Consider the following 26,315-nt stretch of genomic DNA (forward strand, 5'->3'; position numbering starts at 1 on the left):
TTCAGCTCATCAGGCTTACATGGCAAATATGTTTACCCATTGAGCCATCTCAGAGGTCCTAGGAACTCTTTCTCAAATAGTGTTTGTATCTTATATCCTTCTCTATTGTAGTGTACTGTTACCCAACTTTAGGCACACTGATGCTGTGCTAATGTCTAAGGGGTATGCAAACTGTCTACAATTTAATGATCAAATGCATTAGGTTACTCTGTCCTAAGTCTTTGGGCTATGACCTTCAGAAGGTTTTTGCTTGTCCCCTTTCCCCCTGAGGTATGATAGGAAAGCTTCAGGAGGCCAAGTTATTAAAACATTTTCCTTTAGTTTCATGATACATTGGTAAAGTTCTATATCCCTTGAAAGGTAGATATTTGTTATGGAGAATACATGAATTAACTTCCTCTACTCAAAAGGCAAGTTTTATTTTCTTGGATCGCCACTGTGAAAACTTTCTTGAAGTAAAACCCAGAGAAGGATAATATATCTGTAAGTCTAGGACTCATAAGTTTTTAACTTGTACGTGTGTGTGTGTGTGTGTGTGTGTGTGTGTGTGTGTGCGCGCGCGCGCGCGCGCGCGCGCGCGCGTGTGCACGTGCTCGTGTAGAAGCACAGTTCAACCTTGGGAGTCATCTCTTAGGCATCATCCATATTACTTTTGGGGAATTTTGTTTGTTTGTTTGCTTGCTTGTTGTGTTTTTGTTTGTTTATTTGCTGCTTTTTTGAAGACTAGATCTTTCTGGTCTAGAGCTCTCTAAGTAGGTTAAACAGACTGGCCAGGGATCCTCCTGATTCCACCTCCCCAGCACTGGGATTATAAACTCATGCCACTAAGCCTAGATTTTTTTCATAGGTTCTATGGATTGAACTCAGATCTTTAATGCTTTTCCAGCAAACCCTTTACCAACAGAGCTATCTCCCTATCCCCTAAGAGTTTTTAGCTATGAAGCTAGTCCACATTCTATCTATTAATTCTATCAATTAATCAAGATTAAACATCTGTACTTTTAAATCAAGGTCCTGGACGACAACTAGAAATATTACCTGTGTGAGTCATATAACCTCTGAGCCTCCGTTTCCTCGCCAGTTTAAAAGAAATGATTCCAAGAACATGTGGTTTTGTCATAGGTGCATAAGAGGCTAGATAGACACATGTGTGCCGTAGATTCTGGCATGGACCTTGCAGGGGCCCATGAAAAATTAGTTTTCCTTTTCCATCTGTGTACCTGTACTTGAAAATAAAGCCTGTTTTCAGTCCAATCCATTATGAAGTATTCATCCTAGGATCTTAAAAAAAGTTCTCATAAAGTAGTTGCCATCTTGCAGTGCTGGAAAAACTGCCTTGAAAAAATAACTGGTTTCTATAACAATTGCTTACTCTACAGACCTTGAAAGGGATTCCATGGTTCATTTATTTTTCCTGTCTTTCAACCCCAAGTATATTCTCCTTTTTAAAAAATGTACTCAGCTGCCTGCCGAAAAGGCACATAAAAGCCCATTTCATTTAGTGTAGGTCTGAATGCGGGAACACCAGCACTGTATACTAAGGATAGACAGCCGTTCTGCTGCTGTGGTCGACTATAGATCTTGAGTGGGGGGGAAGCAGAAGACATTGTTGAACCATTTAAAGACGATCTGTACACTTCCATGAAACTATGTCTGGAGAACTGTGTCTGTCATTGAGCATCAAACTTTAAGGAGGACATTGGCAGCACTAGCATCTGTGATAGGGATGGTGATAGGAACATTTAGAAATCTAGGGACTGGGCTGGTGAAATGCCTAAGCTTTTCACCAAGCCTGGCAATGTAACTTTGATCCTGATCCCCAGAATTCACGTGGTAGAATGTGAGATCTGATTCCCAAAATTTGTCCTCCGCAAGCATGCTCTCTCTCTCTCTCTCTCTCTCTCTCTCTCTCTCTCTCTCTCTCTCTCTCTCTCACACACACACACACACACACACACACACACACACACAATCAATCAATAAAAATGTAAAAAAATAATAATAAAGAGAAAATGGAAACTTATGTGTATCTGGGCATATCTCAACTTATTAAATCCATTTATTTTAATCTGTAGATTTAAGGGCCAGTGGATGTTTTTAATAACAAGTTCTTCATGATAGCTCTGATTCTACTAGATTTACTCTAGTGTTGACTGGACATAACTCTTCACTTCATCCAAGGAAAGAAAAAGAGGGAAGTCACTTCTAGCTAAAGTATACATGATTATCTGACCCCGTTATCAATGGACTTACACTCCCTTGCATTTACTCCTGCCCTTGACTTTATTTCATGAACCCTCAAATGACTGAAGAAGGCCAAGCATTTCTTTTCACCTAGTATTACTTTCTATGAGACCCTGTGAAACCGTTATCTGAGCCCTTGTGCTTCTGTCTGCTGTCATGTGATACAGAAGCAAGGGAATTGGGCAAAATCCAGAGATGTGCCAAGTCCTTTCTGAGATGTAGACTCTGCTGTAGAAAGCACATTCGAGCTTGATGTTCAATATGTACCCCAGCCCTTTCCCCTGCAATATGTGCTGCTGTTGTTTCTGTAGACAAGTTCATGATCTTTTGTAATTTTCTTTTTCTATTGATCCAGCAGTGCTAGCAACAGAACTTTGAAAAAGAAATGTTATTGGCAGGAGGATCTGTGGGCTTTTCTTGCCATGTATCTTGTATTTTAGAGCCTGAGTACAGCACAATTCAGGTACAATTCACTTGGCAGAGAATTCATTTCAGAGTGGCCAGGATGATTGAGACCAATAGGAGTAACCTGTCTGTGAAGCAGTCTTCTCCTTCTCTTACTTCATGCTGCCCCAAGGCAAAGGTGAAAGTGCCGCTCTGCTTTATTGGTCTTTGGGTTTCAATTTCTTCTGGTACATTTTCATTCAGAGATGAGAAAGCCGATGGGAAAATGATGAGTTTAAAATAGAACTTAACTTTCTACAAAGATTTTTTTGGATTTGTGTCTGAGACTGCAAGTTTGAGGGCATGTAGGGTGTAACCATCACTTAGAGACACTGGTTGGAATTGATTGCTTCTACTGGGCAACTGTGTGACCTTGGGGAAATATGTCCATTCTACTGAGACTCGATTTCATCATCTGTTAAATCAGGGTTGACAATACTAAATTCAGAAGGTTATTGTAGAAAGTATCTGTCATAATGTTCTTGTACGTGGTTTGTAAGACCCAATCTATACAGCCTGTAAATATTTCTTTTTGAGATAGAGTCTCACTGTGTAACACCGGCTGGCCTGGAATTCCCTGTGTAGATCACACTGGCCTTGAACTTCTCCTGCCTCTGCTTCCCAAATATTGGATTTCTAAGTGTGAGCCACTGTGCTTGGCTGCTTGTGAATATTTCTGAGACAAGAATGGTATATCATTAATGTCCATCTAGCTTATATATCCATAGTACCTAACACATAATATATTTCTACCTAAAGTTAAAATGAATAGATAATTGAAAATATCAAAGTTTCCGATTATTTTAACAATTGAGTGACTAGTCCTTTGCACTGGACTAGATGGTCACATAGCTTCTTCGTTCAACATTTGATTCAAGGATGGGAAAGAAAGGAACAAGTGTAACTAAGAAGGCTGTTGTGAGATAAAAGTTTCTAAGAATCCTTTAATGTTCTAAACAAAAGAGGACAAACTAGTGAGCATGTAGTGATTGACAGAAATGAAAAATTTGCTCCTCTGGGGTCACACAGTTGCAAAATGGAAGGAATCAACAAACACTGGTGCCTTGCCTCCCAGTGGTTCGGAAGCTGCCGCAGACCTATAGTCAGTCCACATAGTCTCAAAAACTTTTGTAGATGGGTAAGTTCTAATTGAAATTCATTTTAGGACTCTGGTGGGCTTGAAAACTCTTTAGAATTACACTGGCACCTCTCCAACATGGCTGGGCTTGTGATGAGCTCCAGGGAAGAGTCTGGGGATTGAGTTCTGCCTTGTGAGGGATCTAGGGCAGATGGCACTTGTTCAGCCTAGAGCTCACTTCTGCCACAGATGACTGAAATGTTGGGCTAAGTGATCCCAAGGAACACAGTCTCTCTAGTAGTCTGAAGGTAGTAATAATTTGATTTTGCAAGGCTCATGAATTGGCATCATTTAGAGTGCATCTGTCATGGACCTTTGCATTTTAGAAGGAACTGAAAGTATCAGCGTAAAATATGAGGAAACTTTTTTTCTTTTTTAAAAAACAAATCTTTTGTTGTGTGGTTTTTTCTTTTTGCACATAAATATGACACTTTGGTTATTTGGAATAATTTGTGTCTAGAATATTTTGGTTTGGGGAAAATGGGATGACACAACATGACTGCTTTCTCTCTCAAAGCAGTGACACTAATTGGGCTTTATGCCAAGGGACTGAGCAGCAGATGTCATCTTGGATTTGTGGTCTCTGTAGACTGGATGAAGCTTCCAAGCCATGCGGAGGCTGAACTTACCGAGAAAGCTCAGCACTTATCCTTCCAGATGTTTGGCTTGCAGTTATTGTCACTACCAAATGTATAGATAAGTGCATGGATTGTTTTGCTCACCCGGATACCCATTCAGTGGACAAATACGTTTTCCAGGTCTGGCAATCTGTCAGATAACTCCTTCTAAAGTTATTTGGAGAAAATCTACCCAAACTGATTGAATTTGAGTTATCTTTTTGTTCTTAGCTAATAACTTTCCTCTCCTCTGGGTTTGAACAGGCTCAAATTGATATGAGTTTATACACTATGTGGTCTGTTGTCAAATATTTATCTCTGTCTAAAAATGAAATGTCCTTAAATGCAATTTCTTTTTAACTGAACGAATCAATGAGAGAAAGAGAAATAACTTCTCACTTAGCCAATTTTTAATCAATATTTTCATGAAAGGCTGAAGTGTTAACTGAATCCTGGCTGTTGTCATTTGAAATACAATTTGTGTGTTTAAGAATTTATGTGCACATCAAAGTTTGGACCTCACATTCAGAAAGGAAAATTGATTTATGGGAGAAAACAACTACATGAATATAGATAGGTAATGCCAGAAATGAATGTGTGTCAATTTTTAAAGCAAAATGGACCTTAATGACCAAAACAACAGAGACATATCAAATTCATTTATACCCTGGATTTCATGCTTTAATTTGTGGGCATCTCTTTTTTTTCTCCTGTTTTACAGAGGCCTTTGAAATTGTTGTTCGCCATGCCAAGAACTACACCAATGCCATGTTCAAGAACAACTACCCCAGCCTGACTCCACAAGCTTTTGAATTTGTGGGCGAATTTTTCACAGATGTGTCTCTCTATATCTTGGGTTCTGATATCAACGTGGATGATATGGTCAATGAACTGTTTGACAGCCTCTTCCCAGTCATCTACACCCAGATGATGAACCCAGGCCTGCCAGAGTCAGTATTAGACATCAACGAGTGCCTCCGAGGAGCAAGACGTGACCTGAAAGTATTCGGCAGTTTCCCCAAGCTCATCATGACCCAGGTTTCCAAGTCACTGCAAGTCACTAGAATCTTCCTTCAAGCCCTGAATCTCGGAATTGAAGTAATCAACACTACCGATCACCTCAAGTTCAGTAAGGACTGTGGCCGTATGCTCACCAGAATGTGGTACTGCTCTTACTGCCAGGGACTAATGATGGTTAAGCCTTGCGGTGGTTATTGCAATGTGGTCATGCAAGGCTGTATGGCAGGTGTGGTGGAGATCGACAAGTACTGGAGAGAATACATTCTGTCTCTTGAAGAACTCGTGAACGGCATGTACAGAATCTACGACATGGAGAACGTGCTGCTCGGACTCTTTTCCACAATCCATGATTCCATCCAGTATGTGCAGAAGAACGGAGGCAAGCTGACCACCACTGTAAGTACTAATCTTCAGTTTTCTAAGGGACTGTCCTTCATTGTGGTGGTGGGTGGGATGACCTCCCCAGCAGCAGATAGTGATACAAAAATAGAGAAAGGAAAGCAATGAGTAAGCAAGGATGACAGGTGGGTTGAATGACCTCACAGAGATAAGCCATATGCTAAAACTACAGGCTACAGAATCGTAATACCAGGCTTTGAATTCTAGCTCCACATACTTCCTGACTGTAGAGTACTGGGAACTAATTTTATCTTTATGCATCTCATTTTTCTAACTCATGTAAAAAGAATAGCATGTATTCAGACACTTAGCATCTGTATGGTAGATGGCAAATCTTTATTGAATGTTAGCTGTTATTGTTGTTATCATGATCGTTATGGTAATACTCTGTTATTTCCTCTCTCTTATAAACAAGGGAACTGAATCGTAGTGAAATCGAATGTTGCACACTCAGGTACATAGTTAGTGGAAGAGACATGATTAGGAAACTGGAATTTTCATTCAGTTGTCCTCACCTTTTATTCTGATTTTGCTCTGTGGTCTTCATCACACATACCACATTACCATGCTGGAGAGTGACTTTAAAGAGAAGAGATTCAACTAGTGCCTACTAACTAAACCCAAACAAGGACATAAGAAAAGCAAAACATCTGTGTTCCCCAACATTCATGTTTGCAGCCTTAATTATACCAGTCTAAGACTTATGGGATTTGTGATGGGAGAGGAACAGTTCTGCCAGTGAGATAGCAGCTTTCCTGGCTTCTGGGAGAATTTGTCATAGAACCATAAGTGAAAGCCACTTCTAATGTAGAACAGAGCATATGGCCAAGAGCTTCCAGCTGTGTCATTTTAGGACAATGACTGATTCCTAACTGCTGCCAGCTTCATAGGAGGATGTGGCAGAACAGTAAAATACACTACTCTTGTTGAGCTCCTACTCCATATCAGGTGCTCTGCTGGCCAGCATGCATCTTAATACATTATAGACATCCATGTGATGGGTCTCAATATTGTACCCATTGCAAATGGGAGGGTGAAGCTTAGAGAGCTTAAGTGCCTTCCAAGATCTCCAAGCTTGTTATATGGAGGGAGCTGGGATTCAAACCCAGGTTTGACTGGCCTGGCTGACTCCTGCTCTTAGCTTCTCTCCAGCGCATTGCTGTGTACTCTGAGCCTTTGCTTATCCAGATTGTAGAGAGCAGTGTGGGCTAGTTGGCCTTGTCTTTAAACTCTTGAAGTGCAAAGTGATAGGGGTAATTGGTTTCTTTGGTGAATTAAACTAAGGAGGACAGAAATGATACAACCCTCAGCATGGCTACTTATGGAGATGCTCTAATTGCCCCATTCACAGTGTTGGTCATTTAGAACCCATTTGCTCAGAAAATATTTTATAGTAAAAGGAACAGAAATGCCCTATCTAACGATGGTGTTCTTCGATGGCTAATTATTCCCTTGACTGCTTTATAATTCGAGGCCAGATTCTGGGGCCTTATGCAAAAGTCAATTGCACAGAACTAGAAAAATGAAAAGTACGTGCATCCATATATTCATTCACTAACATTGATTGAGGGCTCACTGTGTCCAACACCAAGCCAGGGCATTGGACTGCGAGCATGTCTACAGTAAGAGGAAAATAAGACCATTTTCAGGCAAGATGTATGAGTATTTAAAGGTGACTGTAACATAACGGATCTAGAAAAGCATGATTCCTTCCCCCAGTGCTCTTAAAAAGTAGGAGGACACAAGTGGCATGTGCCCACAGCCCCAGTACTCAGGACTGAGGCACGAGGATTGGGAGTTTGCGAGGACTTCCAGGGTAAATCTAAGACCATGTTTTCAAAAACAAAACAAAAAAGGAGAAAAACAAAACAAAAAAGAAGCAAGAAAGAAAACTAAGTGCACTGTTTTAATGAATATTTAACAACTGCTTTATGCATGGAACTTTGTCAGGTGCTAGGCATTCGTAACTTCGCAAGACAATATGAAGTCTTGACATGTCACAGTTTCACTGGTAGATGGACCTGCAACTGAATAAATTCCAAAATATTGAACATTTTACTGTGATTCAAATGTTGGAAAGACTGTGTGAGAAATGAAATAGTCTAATCCCATTCATTTGAAAATGGAAAAATAAAGTCTCAGGAGGCATACCCAAAGTTATTTAGCTAATAAAATAGCCAGAAGCAGAATCCAAGATATTCTCCTGCTGCAATATAATATTCTTTCTGCCATATCACTTTGTCCCTCAGCAGATCCTTCCAGACTTTGGCTCTAAAAGCACCATTAGGATTTTGCAAAGACATACTGAACTTAAATTGCCTAGCTATTTCAGACTTTCAAACCTGCTGCATTTTAGGTATGTGTACATGTAAGTGTGTGCTCATGCACACACCTAGCATACAGTAGGGGAGTACATTTTGTGTCATTATCATTCAGGAGGAAAGGCCTTAGCTGTCAAGAGGTGTTCAGTGATGCAGTCCCTTTCTGTTTTGGCCATTAAGGGCCTGATTGCTCCCAGCTCCCATCTAGTTATGAGAGCGTGAAGTCTGCCATCCCCTGGGAATGCCTGAACTAAGCCGGAAAGCATATGTGTACTGCTTCATTGCTGTTATATGATCACCAAGACTAAGCCATCTGTATCACCTGGTGGGGGTTAGGGGATCATTGGTTGGGTATGTTCCAGCCCACACTCTGTACAGGCTCCAAGCAGGCAGGGCTATTTATTAGGGTGAAGAGAACTATGGGCTTGACAGACTGAAGCACTCCGTTCATGTTGACAATCCCACAGAATCCCTCAAAGCAAGAGCTGGTTGAAAATTAAGTATTAATAAGATTCTGCTGAAGCACCCTTAATTCTTTTTGTTGCGAAAATGGGAACACCACAGAGTCAAACCTTTCTTAGGTTCAGTTGTGTCAAGAGCTATCTCAAGTCATGCCTTTCCTGAGTTGCGGGGGCAGAGCAGCTTTCTTGACTAGCTATGTACATCATGGAATGAGGTGTCCACCCAGGGATATTGTCTGGTTAGATTGGTGGCTATAATCCATCTCACATCCTGAAAATTTTTGTGCTCTTCTACATAGGTGAGACACTCTTAGACTTTCCTAAGTATGATCTGTGGTGCTTTAGTGTCTCCAATGTGGTTCTCAATCCCATAGACTACCAGGAGAGCACATGTGGGCAATGTCAGGGTCTTATTAGTGGCAGCACTCCTGAATGTAGATGTTCAGTTCCCAAACTTGGCTCATCATCCCAACCAATGGGAGGACTTTTCAAACATATTCCTGGAATCCAAACCTAGAGGTTCTGATAGCACAACTCTATGGAGAGGCTAGAGAACTTGTCATTTAAATGGTGTCCTAGTTGATCCTGATGTTCCCTTAGGAACATCTGGCTACTTTGCTTGAAACTGAATAGCTCAGACACTTTAGGCTAGAATGATATTCCATCTCTAAATGCAGCTGTTATATGGATGTTAAGTGAATCGTTAGATTTAGAAACTGCAAGCACTCACTAAGACCCAGTCCAAGCTGGTAGGTGCCCAGTGCAGAATGACTTTTTCTTACCCCTTCTATTATTTTAAATTATGTATATAGGTGTGTTTGAGTGTAAGTGGGTATGTGCATGTGAGTGCAGGTACCCTTGGAAGCCAGAGGTATGGGATCCCCTGGAGCTGGAGTTAGGTGGTTATGAGACAGCTGCCTGATGTGGGTACTGGGAACAGAACAAAGGTCCTCTGGAAAATCTGCACGTGCTCTTAACCTCCGGAACATTTCTCCAGCCCATTTACACTTTTTTAAGCACTTGGGAAGAAACCCAAAGAATCACATGTTCCAGGAAAGTGTCCTATCACTGAGCTATAACCCCAGTTTCTTACACTGTATGCATATGTAGGGGGATAAGGGAGAAGAAAGTGTGGGAGAGATCTATACTGAAAAGCCCAAAGAAAAGGTACTACTAATAATGATCCATTCTGATCTTCAGATGGATTTCGAATCAAGAATACTTATCTTTCCCCCAAGTGAGTATTGAACCTTTTGATAGCAGTTGGCTGAAAATCTCACTGTAAAAATTGATCAGCACAATATTGAATTCCATATTTTATATCTTGAAGCAAGTGTAGATAAGTACAGATCATAATACACATATTTTCAGCATTGCTGATTGCTATGGCCCTTTTTCCAATACAGAGCATAGATCCCAGGTTTGTGTACATGTTAGGCAACCACTCTACCAGTGAGCTACATTCCCAGCCCTATAGAATGTCTTCTTAAAATTCTATCATTTTCATCTGGAAATCACTTTGATTGTCATTACCATATACCTACATGTAGATCATATGTATTTCATGTATAATTCATTCGTTTGTTAAATGTTTGGTGTTTATCCTTCTCCCAGAAAAGTTTCCAAAAAACTTTCTGTATCCGATCTCATTGACTTGTCTTTAAAACCCCACAAAATAATTGCCCATATGCTCTTTTTGGTTTATTTTTGAGATTGCAATTTAATTACATTTCTCCCTTCCCTTTCCAATCTCCAAACCCTCGCGCACACTTTTCCCTGCCTGGCTATTGGTACTTTTCTTTTTCCAGTTATGCCCATCTACTTTCTTTATTGATTCTCCTTAGCATGTCCCAGTGTTAATGTTTCTGCTGCACAATTTCAGTTCCTTGGCTTACGAGTTTCATTGAAAGTTGTGCAAAATTACAACCCTTTCTCTCACCACCATTCCTCCCTTTTTCGCTCATTGTGACTCACTTTAGCACTCCCTGAACGATATTCTGGAAATGTCTATTGAACTTTTCCTTGTGGAAGCAGTGTGGTGGGTGGACACCGCTCATTGTAAAGAGGCCAGGAAAGATGACCTTGAACCATTCCTTTGCCCCATTCAGGGCTCACTCAGCCAGCAGTTCATAGAACTCAGATTCAGAGTTGGGTCTGTCTGACTCCAAAGCTCTTGCTTGTTACCATGACTCTATATTGCTCTCTCAAACACTTCCATTCTCTACTCACTAGAATCTTCATTCCCCAAGCGCAACCTAAATAGGTTTTTTATTATATTATTTAATATCCTGTATTACTCCCTACTGTTTTTCCAGCTGCACAATTGGTTTTTGAATTCATTCTCTCTCCTTGGAGACTCTTGCTCTACTATTTCCCAATGAAGAAATAAAATACATGAGGGTTTTTTTCCTGTTCCTAACACTTAAAGGCACAGAATATCTTCTTCTAAGAGAATATGTGTGTAGGTGCTATCTAAAGTCTATGTGAGTGTTGCAAATGGTGAGAAATCTATTAAGTTCCAGTTGCAGTGTTGAATCTTCCACCCATTGGGACAACAGATAATTGTTTGGTTTCATCTGGTTTGGCTTGGTTTTTGAAGAGATGGAGCCTGGGCCTTTGTGCATGCTAAGCACATGCTCTAACACACAGCTGCATTTCCAGCTAGCTGCAACATTTTTCATTGTATCTGGTATTTATCCTAAATAGCAAAAGTTCATTCAGATCTCTACTGTGGAGTTTCCTTATGTAGTAATATTGCCTCCAGAGAGCCTAACATGTGCCAGTATCCAGGTACATCCATTTCTTTGGCTAGAATGTTTGAAGAGGTGATGCAGTCAGTATTTATTCATGTATGGTAGGAAGTTTTGAGACAGGCTTCCCTGTTGATCTGCAATAATAATTCATTCTATCACATTCATGCATTTCCTGCCTGTGTGAGTGACTGTAACTCATCAGAATTTCCAAGATTAGCCTTACCTTTCTTCTCTACTTTTGAAGGCCGAGGTTATTTCTCAGATGTCAAATTGTCAGTGGTTTTCTCCTCGTGCTATCACTGCACTTTCATTTTTTAGTCTCTGAATTCATAGAAGCTGTTTTCTGTTCCAAAGGGATTCAGAAGTGATAAATCCAGCAAATATCTCAGTACAGTGTGTACAGGCCAGCATCTGGAACCACAGTAAGCAATATTATTCAAATGAGGTCCATTTCTGAAATGACACAACATTTACATTTGTCATCCTTCTTTACAATTCACAATAAAATGTCTTTAATGATTTCCATTGGAAGAAGGTTGTGATTTTTGTTTTGTTTTTGAGACTGGGTTTCATTCACAGCACAGGCTGATATTGAACTTGTGGCCCTACTGCCTTAACCTGCAAAAGGCTGTTTTCAAACATAGATGACCTAATTATTGAAAGGTTACAAAAGAAGAATTGGCACCATTGATGGTGAAGTTTACAGCAAGTTTCCAAAATTAGCTATATGAACAAAGCTTTTGAATATTGCATCTCAATATTACATGTGCATTGTAGGTCATTTTAGGAAATCAAGTGGGCTATGTACAAATCTGACATTGTTTGCCCTTACCTAGGCAAGGGGCAGTGTGATGCCTAGTTGCTTATGTGTTCTGACTCTAGCAATGGTTTCTAAATCTCTTTTCTATGGTCAGTGCACTGATAAAATGAGAATGTGCCCTCAAGAAGTGTGAAGGTCTGGGAGTTTTCCTCAGTTGCAAGCTAGCAAGTCAGTCTACTGCCATTTGCGGATGCTAGTTAAACACATGAATTAGAGATGAAGAGCATTTAATTTCTCACAGCAATGGCAATAGCCAGAGTGTCAGTGTTTGTGTCAGATTCCCTAGCCTCGGTTCCCATGGGGCAAGGCAAAGAAGGCTGGATGACCCCTGCACATAGTGTGGTGCATTGCAAGAGAGCATTTTCAGTTTAGGCAACTCAAATCCATCTTTATCAATGCGAGAACAAAAACCAAGCAAAGCAATGACCTGCTGCTAATGGCTAGATTCCCAACAATGCAACTGGATAATGTATTCCTCACCAGTGGTACTGCTCATGTCTCTGAATGGAGGCACTATAGCTTCCAGAGCTGTACGTACACTACATGAAGATACCTGAAAGAGAGTTTGCAACAAATAGTAGTCAGGGTTTCTGTTTGTAAGACACGCAGAAGCACAAGCTGCCTGATAAAGAATTGTCTTACAAGTTACTGCCTTCACATGGTGGCAAGATCCTCTCAAGCTCTCAATGCCTTTGGAGGATCAAACCAAAAACTTACAAGCTAGAGAACAATGAGTTCAGTTTTGACTGGTTAGCCATAAGGCAGACTACCTGTTGCAGCATAGCAAGATGGTACACACCAAGGCCAAAAACAATGACAGTACTTTCAGCCATTCAGAGACTACAAAAAGCCTATCAAGGGAGCACTTGATATTGCTGCCTCTCATTAGCAGTAAGAGTATTGCTTTGGTCTTCCAGCTATTCTTCTATGCTTCTCTCTTTTGATCTGTGAGCAGCTATCTTTTCCTTTCCTGCTTTTTGAGGCTACAGAGTTATATGTTTTCCATTGCTACACAAGCTGACTGGGGAAGTTATCTCTTTTTATTGCACTTAAAAGGTGGCAGATGTGATAACCACAGGGTAGTAAGCAGACACTTATCCATGTCTGCTGGTAGTGACAGGGAGAACTGATTTCTTCCCAAAGGATATTCAGAAAGATTAGATAATTCAGGGCAATTTGCCCAAGAGGGCAGAAGTTCAGAAAGCTATCCCCCCGGTGACCTGATATTTTAAGGATCCGTGTGCTCCCAGGGTGACAGTGAGTGAGTACAAAATGGCTGTTTCAAATGTGGGCTGCTCAGGGAGCCAGAACATGGTGAAAGCAGCCTTTACTTTATGAAGGCAGAATAGCCTCTGGATATTTATTCATTGCAAAAGCCGAAAGGCCTCCGAATCCACGGTGTGCTTCCTCTGCCATGCCTTTTCCTTTGCCTGCAGTAAAGTCTCTCTTGGCAAATGGTAGTGTAGTGCCAGGCATTCACTAATGATACCCCACCCCCTGCAAGGTACCTTGGCTCATTAACCTCTTAGGCCTATGCATTTTACAGTCATGCTCAGGTATGCATGCCAAAGTTTTCTGACTTGGGTTGTTTTTTCAAAAAGCCAAGCCTTGTGCTCCCATCTTCAAAATTGAAAAGAACAATGTGGACATCACCGAATCATCTTTTAAACAGGTGGCACAGTAGAATAGTCATTTCCTGAAGGGAGTGAGCTATTGCAATGGTTGCTTCAGTAAAAGTCACAAAAGGCCAACAGGAGGCAGATCTGGACACATACCATCCAGTGTGTTGCTGACTTTATGAGATTAGTACAAGCCTTACCATTCTTAGCAGCCAAGCCTAGCTGAGTGCTGAGCTCTGTACATTGTCTGGGTTTCCCAGTTTGCTATCCCTTTCCTTGTTTTCTGTATTCCTGTGTGTGTGTGTGGGGGGGGGTGCTAATGGGGTAAAACAAGTGACTTTTGTTTTTTTGAAAGTACTAATTTCATCATATCCTTTCAAAATGTCCCTTTGGGATGTGCATAACCCGGCAAGGCTGTTTTCTTGCTTCCTATGGGGTCTGAAGTGGGGGAAGGGAAGAGCCGATGCTGCTCCTTATTACCCAATTCAAATCCTCTCTGAAGAATATTCAGAAAGCGAATTAAGTTTGCCTATTCATTCCACTCAGAATGCCTGAAACAGATAAAGTAGGAAACAGAGTCATTATATTTGGGTGCTGTCTATTATCATTTACTGACTCAGAGTCTATCTAAGCCTTTCTGCTTTTTGCAGATAATTAATTTTGTTCCTAAATGCAGGAAAGAATGATTGTAATCAGTATGTTTGTACTTTCAGCCACAAATAGAGCCCATCAAAGATGTGTAGTACAAATAAACCCCATAAAATATGCAGCCCCAGCACTGCTTGAAGTTAATGTGCTATTTTTTTTCTCAAAAGGAAATATGCATATATATGTATGTATGATTTTGAAAGGTCTTCTTGCTATTCTTTCATAGTTAATAGATAGGTCCCTCTTTTTTCAACCCAAGCCTGTGCTATGAATTATATTTATAATCAAATCCCATGTAGCAGAGCTAAAGGAGACTTTGATTTGGTGCAGAAATCAACTTGTCAACATATACACATTTCTCAGTTCTAAATGTAAATTTCTCCTATTATTCTCACAGGAAATTATGATTGATCAGATCTAAGAGGTTCAACCCCAGGAACATAGTGTGCTCTTTGGGAAAGGATGTACCCTCATATATTCACGCTGCATGCCCTCTGCATATAGCCAATGCCTACTCTAAGCACATCCCTTCTCACACTTTCAGAATTATGTAGTACTCTGTATCTTTTTCATTCGGGCTCTGTTCTCTTTTTAGAGTGATGATGTTTGAATATAGTTCAGGTAGCACAGAGAACTATTTCCGCTTCTATTAGTACAGAATACTACTACATTTGTTCTATTAAGAGACAATCAACTTTACTTTGAGAAAATTTTTATTACCAGAAAAGTCTTCTAAAGGGAAGTATGTTGGCTCTCAGTGAATGTCATCCAGTTGTAAAGAGAAATTGCTGAGTATATGCAGAACCTTGTGAAATCACCTGTTATGAGAGAGTTCAGGTATCAGAATTTTTATATAGGATATCAGCCTTCTACTGCCACAGGCTAATGGTCTTAGAAAAGCAACTTTTTAATGTCTATTTCTGAGTCTGTACAACGAAGAAGAATGTGAGTTGGGGGAGACAGCAATTACTAGAACTTGCTGTGTGCCTTATGCAGTTCTAAGCTGAATCCATGGATGAGCTCATTGCAGTGATCCTAAACACAATAGAATTATGGTGATTGCCATTTTTCTGGTAAAAGAACAGAGGCAGAGAGATTTGGAAGTAGGTGCTTGCTGTACTGTTGCTTTGGCTGCTGCATAGAGCAGGAGGCCCTGAGGTGCAGCCCTTGCCTCTGGCAAGACCCAGTCTAGGAATATGTGGTAAGGGGCAGACCTTGGTTGCATGCTGACTCAGGTAGTGGGAAGAAGATAGGAAGGGGAGCCAGAAATTGCTCAGGGTCTTTCCTTCTTTCCAACTCTTTCAGTTATTATTCATCCTGTTTTCTACATACGGCCTTGAGAATTGCATGGGAACTTCCAGTGGGCCTCACTTCTCTTCCTCGTGCTTGTATTAATTAATCCTAATTAGATTTTCAAAGTCTGCTTGGAGCTCAGACTTCCCCCAGGATTGTTGCCTATTTAATTTACCTTCAAAAAAAGAATCTGTTCTTGGTGAGCTTCATTTTAAAAGATGCTTGAAAGCTATATAGCAGCTATATTTTCTCCCTTCCAGCCCAAATATCCATGGTGAAATACCAAGCTCTGTGGATTTCTTATTCTGTACTAAACCTTGAAATGATCTTTTGCCAACCATGGAAGGAGTTCCCTATTAAGTGAATTTCTAAGTGACTCAACTACTCACTCCCCTGAACAAATCCTTAATGCAAAATGAATGTTTGTTTGTTTGTTTTTACTGTAATGACCTCATAGGAAATTTTCATTTTAGTTGTGAGCACTTTTAAAATCATCTTTGAGCAGTCTTTACAAGTTTTTTTAGATACAAAGTACCTTAGGAAAAAATTAGGAGACTAAACTGGCATCCTTACCCTAATTAAAAAGAAAGCAGTAAATGTTACAAATTGGTGTGATCCAACCTGACAGGAGCTCCAGGATTCATGTTAGATAGCCCACTCATCTAAAAAGGATGTCAGTATTGCTTGGATCTTGGAGGATAGAACACACGCTAGAGGGACGCTTGCCCTCATGCATCTGTGTTTATCAAACTTGAAAGCCTATTTCCTCCCTTACCATTTCTCCTGAATGTGGAAAACCCTGATTAAAAATGAATGCATGACTCAAACTGCTTTTTGCTGAAAGGCCCCATTCAGAATTGTCTCAGCTCTGCTGATCATTTACCAAAGACTATGTGAGATGCCAGAAATGAGAAATTACAACAAAGCCTCACTTTAAAAAAATTGATTTCTTATATTTAATGTTTTAACGGAAGTAGAATTACATCACTTCCCCATGTCTTTCTCCCCTCCTGCCTCTCCCATTTACCCTCTGTCAAGCTCCTCCCATGCCCCCTACTCTCCAGTTGATAGTCTCCTTTCCTTTGATTGTATTTGTTATGGACACATATGTGTGTGTAGATGTGCACACACACAATCCTTTTTGTTGTTTGTGTGTTGTTTGTGGTTTCAAGGATGACTATTCAGCACTGGGCAACCAATATGGGGGCTCAGCCACAGGAGAGGCTAGTATTCCTTCTCCCAACAGTCAGTAGTTGCCTGGAGGATGCAGGGTTTGAAAAGCAAAGCTTTGTGCCCAGCAAAATGAGCCTATACCCAATGAAGGAATGCACTTAGTTTGTCCTTGCAAGGAACAGAGGAAGAAAAGAGTGTATAGCTTGGGAGAAATAACTTAAGCTTTGGGTGTTACAGTGTGAATTGATTTCACATCCCTCAACATGTTGTCTAATCTCCATGAGCCTTCATATATACATTGAGGATAAGAAAATGTCAACCTGCTAGAACTAATATGAAAAATTGACAATGCCGAGCAGAGCACTGAAAGCTATGGGAAGAAACTCTTTTTCTTTAATTGTTTTCATTTTACATACTAGCCCCAGTTTCCCTCCCTCCCCTCCCCTTCTCCCGCCCCACCTCCCTCCTTTCCCACTCCCCATCCACTCCTCAGAGGGTGTAAGGCCTTCCTTGGGGAGTCAACAAAGTCTGATGGGGGGGGAGAGGCTGGGACCTGCCTCAACTTAAAAAATTCTTAAATATAATATGATTCAGTTTACTTACTTCAAAGCAAAGTATCCTTTTCTCCCTTGGTCTTCCTTCACATGGTGGGGTGCTCATCTTTGTGGTTCTCACAATAGTAGGACCGTATTTACTAAGTTCCAAAGAAAAAGGCCCTATGCTGGGAGGTAGCAATACAAATACCAAGAATCTATTTGAGGAAGATAAACCAAATGCAAGATAAAGAATTTCCGGATTCTTTCGCTAATGTTAGAACTGCTCTTTTAGGTAATGATGCTTGGCCAGGTTCTCCACATGTTTCCTAAGGCCTTAAATTGTCGCTAGTTGCTGAATATGGAGCTTGGTGTGTCTTTAAAACAAACGTCTTTAGTCTGTATAAGAACTCTTCCTCTACCTGCTCAACCCCTATCAGGAAGGCCAGTCATATTTCCCCAGATATTAAAGTTAATTCCCAACCAAGCAGACCAATTCAAATTTGCTGACTTCTCATGGGAGTCTTCCCAGAAGACTCATGAGAAAAGGGCATTGTGATGTATCTGGATTACCCAGTAGGGATTGTTTGTTGTTTAACACTCATCTTCTTTTGCCATGTTTTAGTGCTGAAATCTCTAGGAGTAGAGGGAGGACTCAAACTGTGTTGATGGCTCCTTTGTCTTGGGAGTGCTAAATTGCTTTTACTAGGTACCAGTAAATTTAGGTTGGTATAAAAATGTATGGATATCTATTATATATCTCTGGAATAATTTATTTATAACCTCTTGGTTTAACTATTAAGTTTTCATTCTATATCTAAAATTTCTTTTCTGTTTATATCTACTCTGCCTACTCACTCTCTCCCCCTTCTATTATCTTTCTGCTTCTTGGGATTTGGGTTGCCATTCTATTCTCTGATGAAAGAAGGTGGAAAAAAAACAAGATTTGTGTGTGTGTGTGTGTGTGTGTGTGTGTGTGTGTGTGTGTGTGTGTGTGTGTATACGCAGATATACGGGGTAGAAAGAAAACAAATGCCTCTTCTACAATTGAAATGTGAAGTTTTGAATCCATACATCTCATCCCTTAAAGAAAGAATTAAACAAAAGATGAGACAAGGAGAAAGATGCAGAGACAAGAAGAATCTGAGCCACTGTGAGTGATACTGGCTCTGCAAAGACCACCTTCTACCAAATGATCTGGGGGGATGTTAGAAGATGGTGAGTCCAGTGCAGTCATTTGTATTTGTTCCCTGATATCTCTATTTATTAATTTTCCTTATTGGACTCACTGTAAGAATGATTAAATGTGTCTTATCACTTGAAAATTCAGTAGCCTTGCCTTCATTCTTTAATTTTTCTTTTGGTTTTGAGATTATAATACAATTACATCATTTCCTCCTTGCCTTTTCTCTCTCCTAGCCCTCCTAGACACCCCCTTCTTGCTCTCTTTCAAATTCATGACCTCTTTTTCACTAATTGCTATTTAAAGAATTATCACTTTGTCTTTTTCATCTAATTTTTTCATGTTCTTATTCATTCAATTCCATGTCTTCCCTATTTGAAACAGCCCACATGTACCAGTCTAGATTTCTGAATTTTTGTCAAGTTGTATTGCTCTTGACTTCTTTATCCATCCCTAAATTCCATTCCCACCTATTACTGTCTGACTTCCACAGTGACTAATGATTCAACATCTCATTTGATAACTCTATCAGCCTGTCATGAAGACTTCAGAAACACCTTCTTGTCCACATTATGTGATCAGACTCTTGGTCTAGTGTTTGTTTCATAGATCCTTGTCCGGGTCACTGGACCTTGCAGGCTTCCCTGAATCTCTATTGTGGCACTATTTATCCTTTCTTTCCTTCACAAACTTCTCTTGATACAGCAGTTAGACCTCACAATGCAGAATAGCAGCCAGAATCAGCACTCACACCCAGCCTAGACAACTCTCCTGATTCTTCATCTTGGATGTTCAAGGGTTAACTTAAGAGGGGAAAAAGGAAACACCCGTTGAATATCATATCCAAGACAAAATGCAAATTTCAAGAGGCCGAAAGTGAAGATGTCCATTTTGGAGCCTTACTCTGCCAAATGAAAGCAGCTACTGGATAAAAAGAGAACAAGTCTATCAGTCCAGCAGCCAGGGATGCTTAACACATTCAGGGAAGATATTTCCTTGTTTTATCTTTTCAAGTCAAAATAAGGAGATTTAATTGGTTAACAGTGGAAAACAAGCCAACAAGCAAGGAAAGTGAAAGCTAAAACCTGGAAAACTAAGCAAAATGAATCCAAAACTTTATGTTCCTGTTGTAAAGACAAGAAAAACAAATACAAATTAGGTACTTTCTACCATCTGTGAGTTCTGGGATCAAAGGGCAGATTCATAAATACTTCAAAATGTTTGCTTTGTACTTCTTGGCTAATTGGCCAAATGAGAAATCAACATACAGGAGAATGTGAAACACTTCAGGGTAAAAATATAGACAATAATTCAGCATGAAATACATACAGGTGTCTATAAAATAAGACATGGATCATAGAACTCAAAACATTGTTTTTCAAGTGGGCCTTGTGGCACTTTTGTAAACCAAGGTTCTTTTCTGTTAGAGATGCTACAAGAAGCATCCTCCCAACTCACAAGGACACCTTAATGATATAGTCTTATGAGTTCTGGAGGGAAATGCTGACCTTGGGATAGGACCGGGATAGGACCTTTGTTTCTGTTTTTCTTTATGCTATCAACTCTGTTTTCCCATCTCTGGTCCTGCAGACTATTATGTGTTCTCTCTCTCTCTCTCTCTCTCTCTCTCTCTCTCTCTCTCTCTCTCTCTCTCTCTGCTTACCTGTGTCCTGAAAAACGTATAAAAGTTCAAGGTCTTTATTTTTTCAAGTCGGGTGGGTCTTCTTTGTCTTACATTTAAATCAGAGAATGATTTTGGAAAGATCTTTAAAGATCTACCCTATCTCTTCACTTTTAAGATGAGGAAGCTGAAGCATAAGCTCAGAAGCAAGGTGTTTGCCAAAGATGTGCCCATTAATGGTTCACCAGGGCAAAAATATCTGGCTTCTGCCCATCAGGCCAGTATACTTTGTGCTGTATCATCCATTTCTTATAATATAGTGAGTCTGTTTCTAAGGTATGCCTTTACAATGACTCTGTATCCTTCTACCTAAAAATAGTCAAAATGGCTTCAAAATCTGAAATTATTTCATGATATGCTCTGTGTTCTGATTGTAGAATTCCTAGAAATCACAATAGATACATCATTTATGTAGATTTCAGTGTCCTGGCCATTATGAGCATTTTTCTGTGAGGAACGGAAATAAAACAGGCAGAGGATAACAATCCATGCTGAGATAGTTTTGCATCTGCGTATTTACAAGTTGCTTTGATGAGGAAAGAGTCAAATATAAATATGCAATTGAGACAAAGACAACTCAGAAATGTGTCTCACAATAGAAGCAATGAATAGAAACTGACGGTCTGGTCTTTTTCTTCTCCGACACCTTCACAGATCTAAGCATATTAATAGGAAAGTGTTGTTTAAAATGTGTTCCAGTTCCAGTCAATTAAAGGTCAGCACATGTAATTTACACAAAATGGATACGCAAGAACAAAAGGTAGAGGTTGGGTCATGAGGAATAGATTCGATTTCATTTGCAGATGAATGCTAAAGGGGTTTTGAAAATGCATGATGCGAATCACTGTTGTTGTTAGAAAGCATTTTCACAGGTTTGGTGTCTCAGTCTGTTTCCTTCTCTTGTTTTCATGCATGCCATAGTCATTAGTACAATTGAATTATTGAATGACCCACACTGGTAGGCTGGGAGGCTGCTTGATTGAAATTATCTTTATAATGGAAATCAGAGAACACTTTTAACCTTGTTGGAGTACCAATGCACCATTGATTAATATATAAAGAATGGCATAATTTCCACAGTGAGCTATTTATTTCGAAACAATCTTGTGAAAGCAGTTTGGGTGATATTACAGAACTTTCTTCATACCTTTGTCAGGCTGACACCAACAATTGTGATTCTTTCAACATATCAGTATTAGTTAAATAAACACTTAAAATATAGATAGAAATGAACAGTTAAGTGGTTTTCTTAAGTGGTTGACAATGTGTATGAAGATTCTTTTGTTAACTAGTTAATTTCAGAGAACTAATTTCATTTGGTAAGATTTTTCTCACCAGTAGCAAATACTTGGCAGAGTGGAACTAGCCAATGCTACCAAGGTCACAGTTGCACACATATATTCAGTGAGTATTTTGATATATTTTGTACCGAGTATGTGATATGGATAGAGAAATGGGAGAATCCAGCACCTGCTCTCCACAGAGTTCATAATTTAGTGAGGGATACAGTGACTCAAAGAGAGGTCAGCCTATGCACAACATGAGAACAACACGAGGTAACAGGTATTACCAAACTCCACTTGAGAAGATCAGAAAAGGTATCCTAGGGAAATGGTTCTTGAATGGAAAATCTCATAGCCACTGAGAGTCTCTAAGAAATAGATTGCTAAGGTTGAGAGACAACAGAAACTTAGGGCTTGGCTAGAGTCTGAGGACAAATAGAAGGAAGAGGGTTTTTCTTTTCTTTATCTGATTCAGGACTCATTCAGTAGCCCAGACATTTATCTTGAGTAGTCTCAAGCCACCCAGGTCCTGGGACCTTGCATGGACCCTGAAAAGAAAGGATTTTATTATACTGTCTTTTCTCCAGCTTGTATTACAGCTGTCTTGGCAACAAACAGGTACCACCATAGCTGGAAAGATCAGGCTGCCCACACTGGACTTGCCTCCTACTTATAGAGGGAGTTTGGAGAGTGGGAACTTGAATGTTTGGTGGGGCCTAGACTAGTTACAGAAAATCAAAACAAAAAAGGGAAAACCTGGTCCTTTTTCTAAATAAATCACTTCTATAAAAATGTATCCTTGCTTTTAGACTGCTATTAGATTAGTGCAGAATTGATTAAGAGACCTTAACATCATTAATAATTTTCCTGCTTGAGTTTTATGAGTACTGTTTTCTTTAAAAGCTCTCGTGAAACCCCATGTGCAGCTTTTCAATGTATTGCCCTTCAAGGCTCAGGTTCTACCTAAGCATAAATTGCCTACAAATAGCTAACTTCTAGCTTCCACAGTGAAATGTGCTTATTGTCTCAGGTTGCATTCATAACTTTAAATATCAAGCTATAGCTGATCCTTGTTTTGGGCAAACACTGTCAAGAAGGATGTTAATCCAGAGAGGCCACTAGACAGTTTCATAGGGCTTGAAGCTACTTGGAATACATTTGGACACACTCACTGAGTGGGACATAGAGGTGTGCATGGGCTACTAAGAGGCAAACTCGGAACCTTGTACTTATTAGGCAAATGCCCTAACACTGAGCCACGTCCCCTGCTCTGGACATAGATTTGAATAAACACACTCCTTGTCAATCACAGGGATTCATAGAATGACTTGTGTTTCACATTTGAGGGTAGCATATCCTAGAAAATGAACTATGTTTCCTATGTAAACCTCCCCTTTCTAGTCCTCCTCTTTTCCTCTTCCTCCTCCTTCCTTTCACCCTTTTTTCTTCCTCTCTCTTCCTCTCCCACCTCTGTCCCCCAAGAAAAATGCACCATTGAAAACAGATGATTGCTATCTCAATGTTTTGTCTTTAGTAACAGATGTTTGTCCAGCAAGTGAAGCTGAAGGGGTCTACATTGCCCCATGATTGCAAGTGGGGAGAAATGGAGGCAACTCCATACTTGCCTTTAGGGTAGGTTGCAGGGATCAAAGTGGAAACTCAATAAAACTTTCAGAAGCAAATAAATAGAACCTAGAAGGTGTGTTTCTCTGGGGATGGGGAGGCACCATATGTCACTTTCATGTTTTTAATCAAAAGGCCAAGGCTTCATCTAGACTCTAGTAATAAGTATTTGCTTTCTAGAGATTTTCATTGAAATGTCAAATGCCTTTCCTTTAACTATTTCTCATGCACTTCCCTCTGATTAGAAAACAAATAAATACAAAGTAAAATGGCCTGGAGAAATTTCTAAGATGTACTGTTTCTGAGATGAGGTAACAGTTTCAACACTTGGTTGCCTAGGAACCACTGGAACCCAGGTTATTGGTTACAACATTAATTTCAAGACCCTTACAAATCATTAATGTAAGTAATACCATTCTTCTACCAGCAAGGAAACTGAGAAGCAGATCAAAGGAGAGAAAGTGTGAGTCGAGGACAAGAATCTTGAGACAGCCATGACATGAAATAGGTGAAAGAGAAAGTATGTTAAGATGTGCCCTGTGCCATCTTTTAATGATTGTAGTAAGTTACAGGGTAGGATGTAGTAAACAGAGGAGATGAAAGGCAACAACTGTTTATTGAGTGTCACTTCTAGGAAGCTTCATTCTGGGCATTTTGTCTGTTCCTTCGTGTAAGCCTCACCTCAGCCTCATAAAGCAGAACTGATTTTTCCCTGTTTCATGGATGACATGCAGAGACCTGGAGGAATAAAGTAATTCTTTCCTTTAGAGAAGTAGCAGGGGGACTGAGATTATACAGCAATCTTTGAGGAACTCAAGTTAGACACCTTGCTGCCTGTCAGTGTTTCCAAGTTTGTAACCTCGGAGAGAATTTCAGGAGATGAGAATGCTAGGTCTGGAGGGAGTTCCTGACAGGGAGACCACATGGCTACCTGGCACCGTGTTAGTGCAGAAGCTCACAGAGGTGAAAGTGTCTTCTTTGAATAGATGACAGATGGGAGCCAGGTGAACAGTCTATGAGCATGGAGGCAGAGAAGGGGGAGAAGCTGGGTTTGAACACAGATAATCGAAAGTAGGAAGGTAGAGAGACGATAGGCATGTAGCAGCCTGCTGACAGCGACCTATTGAAAAGAGGATGGGGGAATTGCATATCAGGTAGATGAGTGACTTAGGGAAGTGAATGAATACACTCCCTACAGGATACAGGAATAACACTCCAGAGAATTCTTCCCAGCCTGGTTTGCTTTCTCGACATTTGTATGAGGGATATTTTTTTTTTTATGGCATGCTCTAGCTGACTGAATACTAACTCCTTGCAGGCATTGCTTCTTTATATGTCTTTATTATCATTATTGAATTATTTGCTTTTTGAGTGTTTATGATGACTCATTAATTTGGATTCCCTAGCCTGGAGTTGATATTTGAAGCAGTGTCCTAAGGGGCCTTACCCAGCATCCTTCTGCAGAACAGTAATAACCTGAATGCTACTGTATTCTTTTGTTACCACGCTGGCAATGTTCAAATCAAAACCATCCATTTTCTGATTCATGTATGTTATTAGCTCCAGCTGGGTGGCAAGACATGAGACAGATACTGTTTTATATATTAGTGAAACCTAGATAACCAAACAGAGAATGAAGAGATTGCCTTTATTAGAAAAGGCAATCTTTTATGATATTTCTTAGCACCATGCAATGAGTTTTTAATAAAACTGAGTGGATAGAGCACTCATGTGTCTGGCCTTGTTCCCCCTCTTTTCATGCCAGATGTATGTAATTTCATGATTCTAGCAAGAGAGGTGTGTTGGTTTGTCAGTTAATCAAAAGTTGCTAAAGAAAAGTCAATACAAAGGAGTTTAATCATCATCTTGTCTTTTTCCTATGACTGTTGGATTTCTGGTGTGTGGGTTGCCTGTTCTCTATGGCAGCATTAGCAACAGTAGTACTGGTGCCCTTTCTGTAAAGGGTGAGAATCTCATTTTCTTTCTCTTCCTTGTGATAAAAGACTGGAGACTGACTCCTTGGAAAAGCTGGAAGAATATTAACAGCAGCTATGTGCAGCCAAGCGTCACTTTTCCTCCCTCTCTTCTTCAGTCATATTCACAGTAATTCATTTCTTTCTCACACTTGTCCTCCTCTGGGCCTGTGTCATTGAAGCCCTGCTCTCACTCCCTATAAATTGACTCCAACATGAAGTAATTTGATTTTTCTTCTTCGAGTGGAACAGTGGGTTTCAGGTGTTCCTAACTCAAATGGGACTGTGTCATCAATATAACCCATGAAACCATCTTAACTGTGCCTGCCAACCTTCTCTAATCAAAGACATTTGATTGGTGCAAGCAACCCCTCCCTACATAATGTTATAGGAAGGATTCTTTTCTTTTAACTGAAAGTACCTTTCCTCTGGGAGAAAGGTTTGTTTATAAATTCTCCTGAGTTATAGAGAGGCTAGATGATTTGTGGAAGTAGCTGCACTGACATTATTTCTATTTGCAATATTCTGGGCATCATTTGAAAACAATAGAAGACTGTATGACTTGGTGGTCACATTTGCTGTTAGATCCGGCTTCCTGAGGTAACATGTTCTCCTAAATTTCAGCCCACTTGATCTGATGGTGCTCCCTACCTCTCAAAGGCATGGCCTCCATGTTACTTCTTTTACAATATTATTTTTTCATGACAAAATGTTCAAGAAGGAAGCCTTTTTAAAGACTATGATACAGAGAACTTAGTTGCTGTGTGGACACTACACACTTTATTATGGCTGCGGAAAAATCCAGAGACAATAACGGCAGGAGATGGGGAAAAGTAACTTGAAACTGCTTTCCACTTTGTGTCATTTAGATCTGAGGTCTTTAATCTTACATTTAAATCAGAGAATGATTTTGGAAAGATATTTAAAAGTCAACCCTATCTCTTCACTTTTAAGTGATTATTTGACACAATCCCTTTTACTGTGACTGACAATAATGAGGTCTAGAGAGATGGGAACTTTCCAAAAGACTGTAATCTCACACTGTAGCTCTGGTCTTAATTCTGTAGTGCAAAAAGAATAATAATTGAC

The 26,315-nt window shown here is 40.0% G+C and overlaps 1 protein-coding gene across 1 annotated transcript in view; it reads left to right on the top strand.

Annotated features, from left to right (window-relative positions):
* The window catches only part of Gpc3 (glypican 3), a 417,341-nt gene that overhangs the window by 258,438 nt on the left and 132,588 nt on the right, over window positions 1-26,315 (top strand). Inside the window, exon 4 of the mRNA XM_027432108.2 lies at window positions 5,165-5,859. Coding sequence (XP_027287909.1) covers window positions 5,165-5,859 — 695 coding nt within the window. The remainder of the gene's footprint in view (window positions 1-5,164; window positions 5,860-26,315) is intronic.

Source organism: Cricetulus griseus, chromosome X, assembly GCF_003668045.3.
Source record: "Cricetulus griseus strain 17A/GY chromosome X, alternate assembly CriGri-PICRH-1.0, whole genome shotgun sequence".
Taxonomy (NCBI): Eukaryota; Metazoa; Chordata; class Mammalia; order Rodentia; family Cricetidae; genus Cricetulus; species Cricetulus griseus.